This window comes from Globicephala melas, chromosome 2, assembly GCF_963455315.2.
Source record: "Globicephala melas chromosome 2, mGloMel1.2, whole genome shotgun sequence".
Classification (NCBI taxonomy): domain Eukaryota; kingdom Metazoa; phylum Chordata; class Mammalia; order Artiodactyla; family Delphinidae; genus Globicephala; species Globicephala melas.
This window is the reverse complement of record NC_083315.2, coordinates 69,866,307-69,884,621: the sequence shown is the minus strand read 5'-3', so window position 1 is coordinate 69,884,621 and position 18,315 is coordinate 69,866,307. Positions and strand designations below refer to the sequence as shown.

The window sequence follows — 18,315 nt, the reverse complement described above, 5'->3', positions numbered from 1 at the left end:
ATATGTACAGAAATTGACAGTAAGCATTTAGAGACTTGCATAGCAATTTGACATTGCTGTGACACTCAAACTGTGATCACTTTTCTAGGAATTTATTTTTATTGTATCTTACTGAACGAGCAGTCCAGGATAGACTTTTTTTTTTTTTCCAGTGGTTCACCATAGAGAGTTTGAGGAGCACAGCTCACTTTCTAGTGCTCATCTGCTCGATATCCATACACACTCATTTCTGTCCTTCAGGTGCTTTTGTTTGTCCATTTTCATCTGTGCTTTTCATCTGCTTTCTTGTCTTTTTTTTTTTAAATCGCTTTTTGTTAGTTTTCTTATTCTTTTTTCCCCAGCTTCTGCTTTTGTAATGGCTACCCCTGAGACTTTACTATGAATATCAAACAAATTCTAACATAAATCTAACATAAATCTAACATAAATTTTGACCCTCCTCTAACAATACAAGAAACTTAGAACACTAATTTCGAGTACTCTGTCCTAGCTAACGTTATTTTCTTCAGTTTCTGGTTCTTTTTTTCAGTCCTACAATTAAAGCTTCATCATCAGCATCATCGTTATCATCCTCTAGGAAAGAAAATAATTATATTTGCCTAATGTTTTACTGATTTCTTTGCTCCTATTACTTCTTGCATTGAGAACTCCCTTCAGAGTCATTTTCCTTAATTCAGAAGTACATCTTTTGGAAGTTCCACTAATGAAGGTCTGCTGGAGGTTAACTGTTTTGTCTTTTTTGTTGTTGTTCTTTTCTGTTTTTGCTTTTTTTCTGAATCTCTTACCTTCATTCTTGAAATATAATTTCTCCACAATTATGGGGTTTTTATTTTTCCTCAGCTCTTTGGAGATTATATTCTATCGGACATTGGTTTCCATTGTTGTTTTGAGAAGTATGCTGTCAGTCCAGTTATTGGTTTTTGTTTGTTAATTTTTGTCTTTTGTAGGTAACCTGTCTTTTCTCTCTGGCTGATTTTTAAGATCGTCTCTTTGTATCTGGTGCCCTATACTTTAACTATAATGTGTCTAGGTATAGATTTTTTTTTTCTGATTGATATACATTGTCCTTTCTGTATCTGGGGATGCATGTTTTTACATTAGATCTGAAAATTCTCAGCCGTTCTATTCAGATATTGCTCCTGTATTGTCTTTATTCCCTCATCCGGGAATCCAAATAGACCTATGTTAGGCTTCTTATTTTAAACTTATTCCACTTATCGTCTCTTTAATATTTCTATATCTTTGTCACTCTGTGGTATTCTAGCTGATTTTTTCCAGCTCAGTCTTCCAATTCTTTAATTCTCTCCTCAGCTGTGTATAATCTGCTGTTTGCCCCATCCACTGAGTTTTAAATTTCAACGAGTATATATTGAATTTCTTAAAGTTCTATCTGGTTCTTTTAAAAATCTGCCCGGTCATTTTTGAATCTCTTGTTGCCTGTTCATTCTTGTGAGTCTACCTGTTATTTCTATATACATTCCACTTATTTTATAGTCAACATCTGATAATTTTAATATCCTACATCCTTGAACATCTAAATCTCGCTAGTCTCTGATAAATGCTGATATGTATACTTGCCTTTAGGAGAGGTCCTCCTATTGAGTATTCTTGTTGCTCACAGCTCCAGCTCTACGTTCATTTCGCTCGATTTTCAAGGTAGGACAGGTGATGCTGAAGGAGTTACTTCACTTAAAGATTTATCTTACTTCCTATGAGTCCAGAATTGCATGAAAAATAATATTTTTCTCAAGAATCCAGTTTTGTAGTGAGAGGACCTTTTGGAAGACCTGGTCCACCACACTCCCAGAAGCTGACACTTTTTAACCCTGGTCTCAGGTTAAAATTTCAAAAGAATGGTGGGAATAGGGAAGAGTGGTTATAACCTGTGTTCAGGGATCTTGGGAAAAGTAAGTCATCATAATTTGGTCGGGGGCTTAGAGAAACCACCCTATATATCTGTAAGGTGCAAATAAGACCTGGGCTGGAGCTGTGTCACACTGGCTCACAAGAGTCAACTGTGTGCATCTTTGCCCAGCTCTGAATTCAGTGACAACATGTTGGTAGGTTGAAATTGGCAGATGCTATCCAACCTAATTAGAGTTGTATTCTGTTTTGTTTTGAGACCTGGTTGTTAGACATTTACCAGTATACCACTGGGAAAAACCCTCCACGGTCTGGCTCCGCCCATCAATATCCCACTGACACTGCCAGCCCGTGTGAACCCTCTGATCCATCTAGAGTGGACAGTGAATGGTCCCTGATAAATGCATTCATTCTGGCCCTTCACCCCTGCTGCGGTACCTCTGAACCCAGGACGTGAACCTCCTCTGCTCTGGTTCCTTCCCGACGCCCCTTAGATCCTCCCACATGCACAGAGACAGCACTTTATCCATCACTGACTCAAGGTCAGGGCTGATCCCACTGACCTTGTGAGAGTGGATATCTTGTCTGAACAGTCTTTCAGAGCTGTCTATATCACTCCCCTTACACTTAACCACATCCTGTCTCGTGTCACCTCTTCCATGACTGCCCTGAATTTCCAGTTGAACCATTTATTATCATTCAACACTTGGTATGAACTTAAATAAACATGCATTTTTACCACATATGTGAATGGCCGGCAGCAACTGCTATCCTGGACAAAGTTTGAGACTAGACACGTGCACCCCAGGTTCAAGTTGGCCCTGCCACCAGCTCACTGTGTGACCCTGGGTGTGCCAGTCTGAGTGTGGCTTCTTACCATCACTGTGTCCCCAGTACCTAATATCTGTCGTATAGTAGGTGGAGAATAACCATTGGTTGACCTTAAGTAAAATCCCCTAGCTCTCCAAGTCCACATTTAAACTAGATCAGGTGACCTGAAAACATCCTTTCAGCACCCTTATTTGATGGTTTGATGTCTTGTTTCCAAAACTAAATTGAACACTCCTTGAGGGCAAGGTCTTCTTATAGAGGACAACGTGGTCTAATGGAAAAAGCACAGGCTTTGATGTTGGATGTATCTGTTTTTGAATCTCTGCTCTACCACCTACCGGTTGTTTTGCCTTAAACAAGGCACTTGATGGAGAAGATATTTTAAATCTGCTTCATTAGATCCTCTAAGGATTAATTTGGACAATGCCTGTAGAGCACCAGGCATAGTGCTTCGCACACAGCAAGGTTTCCCTGCCAGGGGGTCTGTGGGGCCTCTGCAGTTTCATTCCACAGTGGCTGCAGAGCTGCTATGTGTGGCCTGAAAATCTATCAGGGTGGATGTTCTGACGCATCCCGTCTTCCTTTTTGATTAGACTGTGATCAGAAGTTTGAGCCCCCAGGCTTTGAGGAGACCATTCCCTCCCTCCATCTCTAAGACCACTCCAACTCCCAAAGCAGAGAGGTGTTGGTTCTGAACTTTCATTCCTTTCCCCTCTGCAAAACTGTTTCTTTATGACCATCCCCCCTCCCCCCCGACCTGTGGTGCAAGTCCCACCGGGCCTGGGCCAAGGCTGAGAGACACAGAGGGAAGACAGAGCCGCCAGGGCTCTGCCGGGGCTGGGCCTCCTGTGCGTGAATGAAGGCCAGGCACACAGGAGAGGCGAGCAGCTGAATCTGGCATCTGGCAGAAGATTTCCCTTCTCTTTTTCAGGAAATCAAAAGCTACTCCAGAAAAGGTTGAGTTTATGGGAATGCAAGAGGGCGAGGTAATTTTAAATGTTCATAATCTCTTCTAAGAGCAGGCAGTGGAGCCAGCTCTGGGAGGATTTAACTCTGCAAAGGCCTCTAGCCCCACCTGGCCTCTCACTGCCCCACTGGGCGCTCAAAGCCAGCACCTGGACCCTCATCCAGAGGCCAGTGAGACACTTCCTTCCCTACCCATTAGATTTCTAGGGAGTTTCCAAGGCATCATCTCTCAGCCCATAGGCCACAGCTCCAGACGCAGGGTTTACTACTGGGATTTCTCTACCTCCTGATCCCAGATGCTCAGTTGGGAGAGAAACAGGCCTAAAACTCACCAACAAATTCTGGCGTCCCAAAAATGTTCTTAAATTCAACTCCATCTTCTATTTCATGAGCCAGGCCAAAGTCAATCAGCTTGATGTGTGGAATGGGAATATTCTTGTCCAACAACATAATGTTTTCTGGCTGGAGAACAAAAAAAGAGAAGAAAAGGGATAAAAGAAAAGATGGTAATTAAAGCCCTATTTTATGTTTTTGCTTTGGTCTTGGGGTGGGGTTTGGTGTTCTTTTTTGGGACACCAAAACAGCATAAACACTTTCTTGTTTTTGTGTCCTCAGTCTTCTCCTGTGAACTCAAAACCAGCCACAACGCCAAGGGCAAGGCTTGGGTTTTACCAAACCTGCTGCTGACAGCAGAACCAGACTCTGGCTTTAATCCTGTTTCTGTCTCTGAACGGCAGATCCCTTTAATGCAGTGCCTCTGTTTCCCCATCTGTCAAATGGGGCCAGGGAGATACTTGCAGCATTTCCTGTAAACAAAACCACTGCCTCTCTGGGTGTATGTGGGTGGGGAGGGGCACTGCAACGTAGCCTCACTTTACACATGGCTTATTGACCTCCATCTTCCTGACCACCTCTTTCCCCTGGCCGGTCAGCTTCCTGTGGACAACACTCCCCTCCTGTAGACTAACGGTGTGGCTCACACTTCTCTATGTGTTTAACTAACATTGGCCCTCGGTGGGACACAGGAAAAAAACACCTAATTTCCAGGGAAAATACCAGCTGCCCAGACTATTCCCAGCCCAGTAAAACAGCTGCCAGATCTTGGGCTTCCCTGGTGGCGCAGTGGTTGAGAGTCCGCCTGCCGATGCAGGGGACACGGGTTCGTGCCCCGGTCCGGGAGGATCCCACATGCCGCGGAGCGGCTGGGCCCGTGAGCCATGGCCGCTGAGCCTGCGCATCCGGAGCCTGTGCTCCGCAACGGGAGAGGCCACAACAGTGAGATGCCCGCGTACCGCAAAAAAAAACCCCCAAAAAACAGCTGCCAGATCTAACACAACAGTGGGGGGTGGTGTGTGTACGTAGGGGGACAGCCCTGCCCTGGCCTCACTCAGCCCAGGCTCCCAGTGAGGCTAGAACAGGATCCTGAGCCTAGCCTTCTCACTCCCACCCAACCACGCGGAGCACTCAGAGGGTGAGCAGTCCCTCTGATTCATCTTCTTCCCTGCTTCACCTCGCCAGGACCGTCCTAGATCCCATTCGAAATGGAATGCCTTGAAAACACGCATCTACACAAAAACTGGTACACAAATGTTCACAGCAGCATATTCATAATAGTCCCAAAGTGGAAGCAACACAAATGTCCATCAACTGATGAGTAGGTAAACAAAATGTGGTATATCCAGACAGCAGAATACTATTCAGCCATAAAAAGGAATGAAGGCGGAGAAAAAAATAAAAAGGAATGACGTACTGATACATGCCACACCATGGATGAACCTTGAAAACATGGTGCTAAGTGAAAGGTCAGTCGCCCAAAACCGCAGATTATACGACTGCATTTATATAAGGTATCCAGAATAAGCAAATCCACAGAAACAGAGTAGAGGAGGAGTTGCCTAGGACTAGGGGATTGCGGAGTGACTGCTAATAGGTACGGGGTTTCTTTCGGGGGTGATGAAAATGTTTTAAAATTGATTGCAGTGTTAGTTGTGCAACTTTGTAAATTGTAGACTTCAAATGGGTGAATTACATGCTAGGTGACATATAAATCTCAATAGAGCGGTTTTAAATCAATAGATAAGTAAATAAATAAGTGTTTAAGAAAACTGAATGTCCCTGTTTCTCGAAGTACTGGAGAATTTCCCACCTTGCACTTTTGCTCTCATCATCTGCTCTACCTGGAAAGCCTCTGCTCAATCTCGGCCCACTGAAATCCTAGCCAGGCTTCAAAGTCTAACTCAGTCCACCTCTTCCTTGAAACCTTTCCTCAGCAGCACTGAGCCTTCTCCCCCCAACCACAGACGTGAACCCTCCCTCCCCCGGGGCCCCTTCATGCTCATTGGAACCTTTCTGCTATGACAGCTGTCACACTCTCTCTTGTCCGACAGTCCTCGATGTCTGTCCTCCATGCTCTACTGTACCCTCGGCTGGAGGGAGGATTCAGGTCTTTGCATCTCCGCCCCCTGCGGCGCAGAGCTCAGAGGGGGGCAGGTGGAGGGTGGCCCTAAAAGTTGGCTGAACTGATTCCAAATCTGCTTTGAAGACAGCCCAGGTGTCCCCATCCCGAACTTCTCGGCTCCCTGGTCTCTGTGACCTCACTTCACAGTGGCTGGAAACTTTCACTCAAGTGAGTTGGATGAGGAATCCCTCCTTTTTTTTTCCTTTTTTTTAAAAAAAAAAAATAATATGTTTCATTTTGCATTTTAAAAGTGTGTTTATTCTTTTCCCCCTCTGGAGATTTCTCTCAACTTATTTTGAAACTGTGTCAAAGTCCTTTCCCAAGGCAGGGCAGTTCCTTACACTCTGCAGAAAGGAGAGTGAGGGCAGGGGGAGGTCAGGACACAGGATGCAGGCTTGGGGCCCCCTCCAGTGCCCTGACCCGGCCCTCCGGTGGCTGCCCAGGGACCCCAAGCATCCTGGCACCCCATGTGGTGAGCTGAACCCTCCCTGCTGCCCACCATCTCCTGAGCAGGGGGCTTCTCCTCCCTCCATTCCACCACATTCCTCAGCCACCTTTTGGGAACTTCTCTCTTCCTGGGAATGGCCCTGAGGCTTCTCCCTGGGGCTGAGGGGCCCGGTCCGGGTCCTCCTGACCACCACCCAAAACCCGCTGAACAGGGCTGGAAGCCGCAGTGGACAGAGGCAGACACACTAGCCCTGGTGGTCCCCAGGACTGGGGGGCAGTAGGGATGGGGGGCAGGGACCCCACAGGAAGGAAGGAGGAACAATTGGAGGCAGGATTCTCCCAGACATTCCTGGAGAATCCCTGGGAGAATCCCAGGAGATTCTCCCTAAGAAGTGAGAAGTAAGTCAGAAAGAGAACGACAAATACCGTATGCTAACACATATATATGGAATTTAAGAAAAAAAAATGTCATCAAGAACCTAGGGGTAAGACAGGAATAAAGACACAGACCTACTAGAGAATGGACTTGAGGATATGGGGAGGGGGAAGGGTAAGCTGTGGCAAAGCGAGAGAGAGGCATGGACATATATACACTACCAAACGTAAAATAGATAGCTAGTGGGAAGCAGCCGCATAGCACAGGGAGATCAGCTAGGTGCTTTGTGACCACCTAGAGGGGTGGGATAGGGAGGGTGGGAGGGAGGGAGACGCAAGAAGGAAGAGATATGAAAACATATGTATATGTATAACTGATTCACTTTGTTATAAAGCAGAAACTAACACACCATTGTAAAGCAATTATACTCCAATAAAGATGTAAAAAAAAAAAAAGAAGTGAGAAGCGTCCTTGCCTCGCATCCTCTCACCTCGGTGGCCCACAGTCCAGGGGAAACAGCCTCTCCACTGGCTTGTGAGAACCTCCGTACAAGGCCATGTTTTCTCACCTGAGTCCCATCTGTCCCCTGCCCCACCCCAAGAACCTATCACACAGCAGGTGACTGCTCCCCTGCGTGGGACACTCTCCCTGCACTGTCCCTACCCCCAACCTGGCTAATTCACATTCACATTTCAGCAAAAATAGTACCTCCTCCAGAGAGCCTCCCCCTGCTGCCCACACCCGCCACTTCCCCAGTTCCCATCAAACCCTGCACCTCCCTTATTTCAATGCTTTTCCCACTGCCTCGAGCTTGTCAGTTTACTGACCTGTCTGCCCCACTGGGCTAAGAGCTTCCCGAGGGTTTAACTCCTATCAACTACCCAAAGGTTAGCATAGAGCCTGACATCCACCAGGTGCTCGGTAAATGTTCCCCGAGTGAAGACAGGCGCCATTTAGTAAATCCCTACAATGTGCAGGTCCAGTGCTAACCAGGCACATGACATACTTTATACCTCATTGACCCTCTCACTACCTTATACGGTGGGTGTTTATCATTCCTCTTTCTTAGGAAAAGAAACCAAAACTGAAAAAATACTGATTCATGGACCAGGGAGTTTAACCTCTTTCTGTCCGACTCCAAAGCCTGTGCTCCTAACCACTAGACTAAATGGTCCCCCTTCCCTGCTTCTCAAGGGTCCTGGGAATCTATCCCAGGAAGAAGTGGGAATGCAGCTTGGGCCTAGCAGCCTGGGGCAAGCTCACACCCTGGCTCAGGCACAGCTATTTTCCTGCCCTGACACCTGTTTCCCATCCCAGGATGCTTTTCTTCCTGTGATGCTTTCACCCTGGTGAGCAGCCCCACGCCCCGCCCTTGGCCTGGCCCTCGTGCTGTGTCCAGAGACTCAGAAAGGAGCGTCAGGACCTCCTGGGCTGAACCCCCTCATTTCAGTGAGAAAACAGAGGTCCTGTCAAAGAGAGTCCCAAGATAGGTCTGCATAAAGCGATGGGGGTCTAGGGGTTTCAGGCTGGGAGGTGGGGCCCCCCAAGAATGCTCTGCTAGGTGGTGGAGACCTGGGTCCTTGTCCCCGCCTCACTCACTTCTCACAAATTGGATCATTTGGACCAGATGCACCTTCACCTCAGACCAGTCCTGACTGGGAGTACACAGAGGTCACAGGCTCCCCGCCACCAATGCTTCCTACTTCCTGCCCAGGCTACCAAGGAGATTCTAGGCTGGCCAGGGGACCTGGACCCCATATCTGCAGCTTCTCCGACTTTCAGTAAGGCTTCCTTCTTGCTGTCCCAATCTCCAGTAATAATCTGATGAGGCGAGGAAGCAAGGTAGGGACTGACACTTACTGCACCTCTACCAAGGCAGGCATTGCACTAGTGCTCTATGTCATCCTTGCAGCCACCCTGAGTGGTAGGTACTATTATCAACCCCATCCCACAGATGAGGAAACAGAGGCTTAGAATGATAAAACATGCACCCAAGGTCCAACAGCTCATAATGGCAGAGTCAGGATGAGCTTCCCGGGAAGTCCTGCTCCTGCTCTCTCCACCACAGCACCCTATTTGGTTAAATATCTTCAGTGGTCCTACTGACCACCAGACAAACTCCGAATGCCCTGCCTGATATTTGAGGCATCTGAGGCTCTGCACTTTCCAGCCTCACTGCCCATCACCTGTCCCATATCCCCTCAGGATGAGCATTACCAGGCCCAGGACGACATCTCTATTCCATCCTTTACTCTGGCTCTTCCTCTTGCCTAGAATGCCCTTCCTACTCTTCCTCACACTTTCAGAGCCTATCCCCTATCTCTGCCCCCTTTTATTCCCTTGCTTTTCAATGAAGCAGCCCTTGACCTTGTGCTCTAACCCCCTCAGAACCGAACATGCTTACGAGTGAGTGGCCCTAGTTGCAGGCTGTCTCTCGTATCGTGATGCAGCTTTCCTGGGTGGTAGCCTCCTTGGGAAAAATTTCAATCAGTTTTAAGGTTCCTGGCATCCCCTATGGTGTCCTGCATCCTGCACGTTTCATAACAATTCGCTGATGTGAACTGAAGGAATTGGGGGCTAGTGGCTCTTCCCTTTCTGCGCCATGGAGGCCCTCGACCACTAGGGGCGCCCGAGAGCACACCTCCCCACAGCGCTGGTATAGGGCTGGATCAAGAGGGAAAAGGGACTCATAGGGAGGGTCTGAAGGGTGGTCTGAGACCAAGAGTTTGGTCTAAGCTTCTTCGCTTCCCCGCTCCCCAAACAGGGTAGGGTGGTGGAAAAGAGCCCAGGCCTGGGTATTGGAAAATTCCAATTTCAACTCCACCACCCAAGGCTGTGTGAGCTTAAGCAGGCTACTTCCTCTCTCTGGGCCTCTGTCTCCCAACTTCAAAATAGACCCTGTATGATAGCCAAAGCCTCTTCAAGCTCTAGGCCCTGTAGCTGCCAGGTGGTACATCCTCCAAGCTGGCTGGGCCAATTCCCACCCCTCTGGGCCCCAAGGCAGGACCACAAAGCCTCAGGTCTCCTGGTTCCAGGGCAGGAAAGAAGAGCAGACTGCCAAGCCAGGCTGCCCTTGGGATAGTGCGAGCCCATCCACACTCCCTCACTCCTGTCATTCTCCTCCAGCTTTATTTACTTCAACCAAATACTTCACCCACACACCTGACGTCACCTCCAAAGCACAGCTGGAGGAAGGGATCACATTTCCATAGATGCTGCCACTGCCGAGCCCTGGGCCCATGGCATAGCCACCAGGAGGTGAAATTTTCCCCACCTGTTAAAATAAAGCCACCAACTCAGCCCATCAGGCAGACAGCTGTGGGCCAATGTGCCCTTCAGCAGCCCAGTGGATCTGGCCTGAGGCACCTACTATGGTCATCTGGAAGCTGATCCTCCAGGGGGGACCCTTGTGGGGTGATCCCTACTGGCCTGGTACAGCATGTCTAAGAGCCCCTGCAGGGTGAAGGCAGCCTCAGGGGATCTATGAAATGAGGTGCCAAAGACCAGAGCTTAGAGTCAGGCCTGGGTTCAGATTCCACCTCTACCTCTCACAGTGAAACCTGGGCAAAGTCATTGGACCTCCTGGAGCCTTGGTTTCCCCATCTGCAAAATGGGAACACCTACCAAGGCATACAGTGTCCTGAGAATTCAGGGAGATTGTCCATGTAAGGAGCGGTGCCCAAGGAGATTTCAGAGCAGGGTGGCTATGTTTGCTCTCTCCTTTCAGGGATGCAGCAGTGACAACAGTCATCCCCGGGAACTTTACTGAAACCCTGATGAATCTGAAGAACCTGCCCTTCGCAGACCTGCCTCCTCCCCCACTCATCTTCTGCTTGCCTTCCCCCATCCCGTTTCCCGCCCCCCCCAGACTCACAATGTTGGGGCTGCAAGGGACCTCAGAGACCGTTTAGTTCCTTCATGCTGCAGAGCTGCCCAGAGAGGTCAAGAAACTGCCAAGGATACCAAGCAAAGAGCAGAGCCCAAGTCTGCTGAACCTCGGCCCAGTGCCCTCTCCAGGTGCCTGCACGGCCTGCCCATCACCAGGTGAGGCTGCCCAGCTCAGCAGAGCTGGAGCCCAGCCAGGCCTGTGCTGTGGGGACAAGGAAGCTGTCTAGGAACCTTCCCTGGAAATGTCAAGCACAGTCCCAGGTTATTCAGCAAGTGCTGGGCAACCTGAGAAAGCAGGGCCGCATGCTGCCAGGGCTCTGTGGGCAGGTTTCCATGGTGCTGAAGCAAATTCTCCCCACCCCACCCCCAGCACACTGTAGATGAGACCACAGGCAGCCCTTCCCCACCAGGCTCCAGTGCACCCCGGGCCCAACGTTCACCTTCATCAACATTCAAGGCCCTCCCACCTCTGGACAGCACACCCTCTGCTGCATGCCAGTGGACCTTCATCACCCCCACCCCAACCTGCAGTTCACTCTGCTGGAATGCCTTCCTGACAGGCTTCCTCCCCTCTCACCACCCAGCTCCAGCACTTCCCCACTGGAACATCTTCTGTGACCCCCTCCCCGTCAATACACACAGCTAGTTGTTTCTACCCAAGGGCCGGCAAGGTACATGGACATAACCTCTGGCAGAGAACCAACTGCACTACAACTACTCCCTTCCATGTCCTCTCCCCACTAACCTGAGGCCCCACAGGGGAGGACAGGGGCTTTGCCTCTCTTTTCCATCCCTCGCACCCAAGAGGGGCTGCAATGTAGCAGATGCTCAGGAATGGTTTACCAGGTAAAGGAATGAAAGAATCGGCGCAGTCATGTGTGTCTCTTGCACAACCTGCTTTTAGGGAGTCAACATAGACAATGACTAAGAGCCTTAGAACCTGGGTTCGAATACCAGTTTTGCCATTTACCAGCAGTCTGACACCAGGCAAGTTACTTAACCTCTCTCGGCCTCAGGCTTCTCACTTGTAAATTAGGGGTAACAATAAAACCTACCTCAAGAGGGTTACTAAGAGGATAAAACAAGGCATATAAAGTGGCCTGTAGCCGTTGTCATCATCTCTGTGCTTATTTTCCTGATCTTGCCGCTCCTCTCCAGAGGTCTTTATCATCTGCCTATTGAGCTCTTACCCATCTTTCCAGGCCCAGTCAAAATGCTATCTTCTCCAGGAAGCATCATCTGAATACCCAGCCCAGCCCTCCTTCTTTCTCCCAGCTCCACACTCGTGCAGCAATCTTGACCTGCAGCACCAAGCACTGGCAAGATCTTTATGTGTTAGTCTTGCCTCCCCCACTAGACTGCACACTTGCTGAGGGCAGGGCCTGCTCTTCCTGTGTTTCCAAAGGCACCCAATCTGAAGTTTCACGCATAACAAAACCTACAGCACTTAGTTTACGAAGCGTTTACACACCTCTTATTTGATTCTCACTCTCTGAGGTAGGTACCGTCATCACCCCATTTTACAGATGAAGAAGTCAAGGCTCAGAGAGGTTAAACGCTTGCCCAAGATGCCTGTGTGCTCTCTCCTCTCCCATGTTGCCTCGCTTCCTCTAGCTGATGTAAGGGTGCCCACTTAGATCACCCCAGCAGGCTGGCAAAGTTGGCATTTCCATCTCAGCTCTGGTAACTCACCAGCTTGCTGGTCCAGCTCCATGTTTTTCTTTCTTTCTTTTTTTTAACTGATACGTTCCTCTTTTTTTTTTTTTTTTTTTTTGGGGCTGCATCAGGTCTTAGTTGTGGCACATGGGATCTTTGTTGCAGTGCGCAAGCTCCAGAATGCTTGGGCTCTTCGTTGTGGCGTGGGTTTCTCTCTAGTTTCAGCGCTCTGTAGTTGTGGCGCGCCAGCTCCAGAGCACGTGGGCTCTGTAGTTTGCGGCATGCAGGCTCTCTAGTTGAGGCGCGCAGGCTTAGTTGCCCCGCGGCATGTGGATTCTTAGTTCCCCGGCCAGGGATCGAACCCTTGTAACCTGCATTGGAAGGTGGATTCTTAACCACTGGACCAGCAAGGAAGTCCCTCCAGCTCCATGTTTTTCCTAGAAAACGCACATCTTAGGGAAGGGCCCCAACCCAGTTGCACTGGATTTGTTAAACCACAGCTTCCGGACATTCACTCACGGCCTGCTTCTCTATGGGAGGCTGCTGCATGGTTCTAGAAGCCCTGCCTGGTAAAGTCAGAGAAAAACCACTACCTACTGTCTCTGTGCTCTTATTGGGTAGAGGGAGGGAAATAAAAATTCACTTTCAAGGTCATTCTAGGACCACTGGCTTTCAGCCTTGGGCCAATCAGCAATGCTGGCTCTCTGGTCTGTGCCACACGACAACCAGCATTTGCCTTGGGCTCTCCCCACACATCACCTTATTCCTCACAGCCGCCAAGCTGTGGATGGTCGGAGCCTCCATTTAACCAGTGAGGAACCTGGGCCTGAATCCAGGCACTCTGAGCCCCAAGCTGTGATTTGGGGCCCATCTGAGCTAGTTACCCATTGGAATCCCCTGGGGACTGTGTTAAAAATACCAAAGCAATTAAATCAACCCACCAGGAGTGAGGCTCCAGAATTGGTTTTCTAAAGCAGGTTCTGCAAGAAAGTCAAAATCATCTAGTGCCCAGTGTTTGGGGAACCAGCACTAAAGAGGGCCCTCTCATTGGACAGACTTGGTTTTTTTAAATAAATAAACTTATTTATTTATTTATTTTTGGCTGAGTTGGGTCTTTGTTGCTACGCACGGGCTTTCTCCAGTTGCAGTGAGTGGGGGCTACTCTTCATTGCGGTGCGCGGGCTTCTCATTGCGGTGGCTTCTCTTGTTGCGGAGCACGGGCTCTAGGCGTGCGGGCTTCAGTAGTTGTGGCACGTGGGCTCAGTAGTTGTGGCACATGGGCTCAGTAGTTGTGGCGCACGGGCTTAGCTGCTCCGCAGCACGTGGGATCTTCCCGGACCAGGGCTCGAACCTGTGTCCCCTGCATCGGCAGGTGGATTCTTAACCACTGTGCCACCAGGGAAGTCCCCAGACTTGGGTTGAACCCTGCTTCTGCCCCAGGCTAGCTGTGTGACCTCGGCAAGTCATTCACCTGTCTGATCCTTGGCCCCTCATCTGCGAAACGGGAATGTTAATATGGTAAGGGGTTCTGAGGAGGCACAAGAAAACCTAGGAGCCCCTGAGCAACCTCCCCTTTCTATAAAATGGCCACGACCATGGAACCTCCCTCCCTCATAGGGTCGTCATGTGGATAAAAGGAGTAAACGCATGCAGAGCACTCAGAGAAGAGCCTGCACATTTACTACAGCCTCAGTAAATGCTGGCTGCCATTCTTATCGTTACACCACTGCTGCCCCCACCACAGCTGGCCTGCAGGTAGCACTGTCCTGTTTACAAAATGCTTTCACCAACAGAGTCTCAGAGAGCTGGGGGTGGGCTAAAGCTGGTGCCTACCGGCTCATGAGAGCCTGCTGTTAAATTTGCAGGAATGTTGTAAGCCAGTTGTTAAACTGAGCTATGTACGAATATTATTTTAATATTAAAAATTAAATTATAGAAACATATTTAATTAAATTATATTTAAAATACTTAAAACTTATTACTTCCAGGACTTCCTTGGTGGCGCAGTGGATAAGACTCCACGCTCCCAATGCAGGGGACCGGGGTTCGATCCCTGGTCAGGGAACTAGATCCCACATGCACGCCACAACTAAGGAGCCCGCCTGCCGCAACTAAGGCCCCACGCAACCAAATAAATAAATACATTTTTAAAAACGTATTACTTCCTAATTTCTATTAGGAAGTATAAATTTCTATTTCTATTATATTTTATTTCTTTATTTCTATTATATTTTATTATTTTCTATGTTCTTGAGGTTATTTAATGCCTTTTATCTCTGAATGGGGGAAATACTTCATCATGGTATGTTACTGCACCCCTCTTCCTAGCTCTAGTCAGTGTCATCAAGTTGGTGCCTTGAAATTGGCCTCAGTGGGTGTATTTACACCACAGGAATCCACAGACACTACAAATCAGGACTTGATTTCTTGATCCTAGACTTAGGAAGTGCTGCAGAAAATCACTTAATAACAGAGATTAAACTTATAAGGGTGTTGTGTCTATAGCCATTATTTTGTGCTAGCAGAGAAAATTGAAGAAATATTTTTCAATATTCAGAAACCATTATCCAATTCAGCAAAGAAGTCACTCATGTCATTGGCAAACAAGTAAAGCTCCAACACACGTCTTCATTGCTTCATTTTCACCTTACTTATTAACATAAACAAAAATATCAACGAACAGTCCTGTTGGAACTACACTCATTTGTCTATTGCATCCATAGGTTGGTATTGATACAAGACGTCAGCAAAAACCAAGGAAAGTGCTCTACAAGAATCAATCAAAATAAAAGTCTTATATATTTTATTACTTGTAAATTACATTATAAACCTTTATATCAGTAGACTTTATAATAATTTAGTGTGTGTGTACATATGTTTATTGGAGATCCAGCTACTACCAGAACACCACTGCACAGAATCTGAGTAGACTAAGTTACTGTCTGTGCTTCCCAGATGAGGAAACTGAGGGTCAGAGAAGTTAATTAACTTATTCAAGGCCACATGACTAAGAAGTAGTGCAGCTAGGTTTTCACCCAGGTTTTTTCATGCCAAGATACCTTTCCACCACCCTTTACCACTTCCAGAATCAGGTTCTTTCACTCCTACTGAGATCAGCTGCATGGGGAGGGCTAATGGTAGAGATGTGAATGGAACCTAAAAGGTACTATTTGAACACATGATACTTTGGTGGAGGCCAGGCCTGGGCAGGGGCCCAGAGTGGATGGCCGTGGGCAGCTGGAAGTAGCAAAGAGACTCTGAGCACCTAATGGTGATGGCAAAGGTAGTAAGGACAAAAGAGGAGGAGGGCACGGCTTTTTTGTCTTTGTTTCCTCATCTGTAAAATAGGGATCATGATATTCACTCCAAGCCATATCAACCTCACACAGTGTCCTGCCACGTTGGGAATCTGCCCAGCCTGGTGGTAGGAAAGCACCACCTTATTCATTACCCCTTTGGGTGCTTCCATGCCCACCTCCCTTTCTGAATCCCTTTGGAGGAAAGAGAGGAATAGGGAGAAATGTGGCCTCATAGGGAGGCTAGTTAAAATTCACGGCCAGCACTTGGAAGGAGTCTTAGAGTTTACAGGGACCTTTCAGAAACACTGATCTCCCCCTGGCCCCTCACTCCATTCCTGGGTGAGGAAGTGAGGGGCAATATTATCTCCATTTTCAAGGCCAGGAAAGGTCAGAGCCATGACCTCCCCAACCCTACCTAGCAGAGGTGAGACTTAAATGCAGGCTTGACCCACAATCTTCTCCTCTTTCCACTTCCCATGTGGCCTCCTGCTGTATCTCATAAAAAGCAGCTTGTTGGTTTAATGCTCCCAATTCACACATTTACTGCTATATTTCAACTCTTTCAATTATGGCTCTCCATAGTTTAATTTTTGCCACATTTTGTTCCTTCCCTCAACCATTTAGGAGCTCTGTGTCCTCATTTCACTTCTCCTCGGGTCACCCTAGGGTGGCCCTGCAGTAGTTGATGAAGCAGCCAGGATGCATCCCTAGGGCTCTGGGCTCCCATGCTGATGCATGGAGCTGAGATGAAGAGCCCATGGGGCACATACTGAGGCTGGGGCATAAGCTAAGCTTTGGGTATGAGGAACCGGAAACAGGGTCCACCCTCAGAACTTGCCAAGCGGGTAAGGAAATCAGAAAGACTTGTATAAAAGCCTCAACAGCAAAGTAAATCACTACAGAGCCCATGTGGCCTGCTTGGGTTAGAATGTAGAGTGAAAAAAGCAGGAGAGAAAATTGTAGAAGTAGTATAGTTATAACACCTTAACACACACACACACACATGCACGCACGCACATGCACGCACACACACACACACACACACACACACCCTGTTCAGAAAAAGCTGGAGAAAATGTAACAAATGTTAATAATGATTATTTTGGAGTAGAGAGTCTGCAGGTAACTTCTTTGTATGTTTCTGTATTTTGTTACTTTTTATAATAGCATAAATGACCATTGACTTCATTTTTTAAGAAAAGTTTATGGGGTACCTTCGGTTCATCTCTTTCCCACAGTCTTATCATTACCTCCAACTGGCCTACTCTCTCCCATCCATTCTCTCTCCACTGCCAGGAGAATTTTCTTTCTAAATAAGAAATAGAATAATGTTTTTTTTACCAATTAAAGGTCTTCCACAAATTATTGTTAATTTTCTTAAGTGTGATAATGGTACTGTGGGTTGGTAGGAGACTGAACTTAATCTTGAGAGATGCTTATTGAAGTGTTTAGAGTGAAGTGTCAAGATAGCTACAATTTTCTTTCCAATTATACCATAATTTTAATAAATTACATACATTTTAATACTTTTAAATTTTTATTAGATATTATTATTTTTTTTAGATATTATTTTTAATTTTAAAAATCACACATATGCACGTGTGTGTGTGTGTATATATATAAAATGCTTTTTATATAAATGTAATTTTTTTTTCTTTTTTAAAGAGAGAAAGAGGTAAAGCAAATGTGGCCAAATGTTGAATGCAGGAGGAGGGCATAATGATGTTCATTGTATGGTTCTTCTAATTTCTTCAGACATTTTGAAATGTTTTCATAATAAAAAATGTTGAGGGGTAAAAGTCTTCTATGGCTTTGACTGCCTATACAAACTTCTGCCCTAAACTTTTTTTTTTTTTTTTTTTTTTTTTTTTTTTTGCTGTACGCGGGCCTCTCACTATTGTGGCCTCTCCCATTGCGAAGCACAGGCTCCGGACGCGCAGGCTCAGCGGCCATGGCTCACGGGCCCAGCCGCTCCGCGGCATGTGGGATCTTCCCGGACCGGGGCACGAACCCGCGTCCCCTGCATCGGCAGGCGGACTCTCAACCACTGCGCCAACAGGGAAGCCCTGCCCTAAACTTTTACAATCTCACCCGAACCTATCTTGACAGTCAAAACTGCCAAGTCTCACCTCTATTTCATGTTCCAAGGTTTTAGTATGGAAATCATCTCATTCTTGTAAGATCTACTTTCAAATGCATGCACATTTTATAGCAATTAATAGAATACAAATTAATTTTTTAACTATGAGGAATAACGTATTAGAAAGAAAAACTCAGTAACCAGATGAGAAATTAACTGTGCAAAGGATAAATTTATGGCACAGTATAAACCTTCGGATTAACTATGTGTAAAAGGCATGACGCAAGCAAGTAAGAAATCCATACTGTTAGAACCTGGTGAAATAAAAGCTGGTGATACTCAGCTGTGCTTAGTGTCTCCTCACTGGCTAAGTTCAAGTACCAGCCCTATCACTTAGTACCTGTGTGGTCTTGGACAAGTAACTTAACCTCTCTGAATCTCAATTGCTTTA

General features: G+C 47.2%; 1 protein-coding gene across 3 annotated transcripts in view; it reads right to left on the bottom strand.

The window, feature by feature from the left end:
- DAPK2 (death associated protein kinase 2) overlaps window positions 1–18,315 on the bottom strand; it is a 124,022-nt gene that overhangs the window by 21,855 nt on the left and 83,852 nt on the right. For 2 of the 3 annotated variants that reach the window (XM_060293556.2, XM_070045053.1), the window contains one exon: window positions 3,993–4,122. In XM_060293556.2, coding sequence (XP_060149539.1) covers window positions 3,993–4,122 — 130 coding nt within the window. Of the gene's footprint in view, window positions 1–3,992; window positions 4,123–12,521; window positions 12,631–18,315 lie in introns of those variants that run through there. The other variant, XM_070045052.1, reaches the window with a different exon arrangement.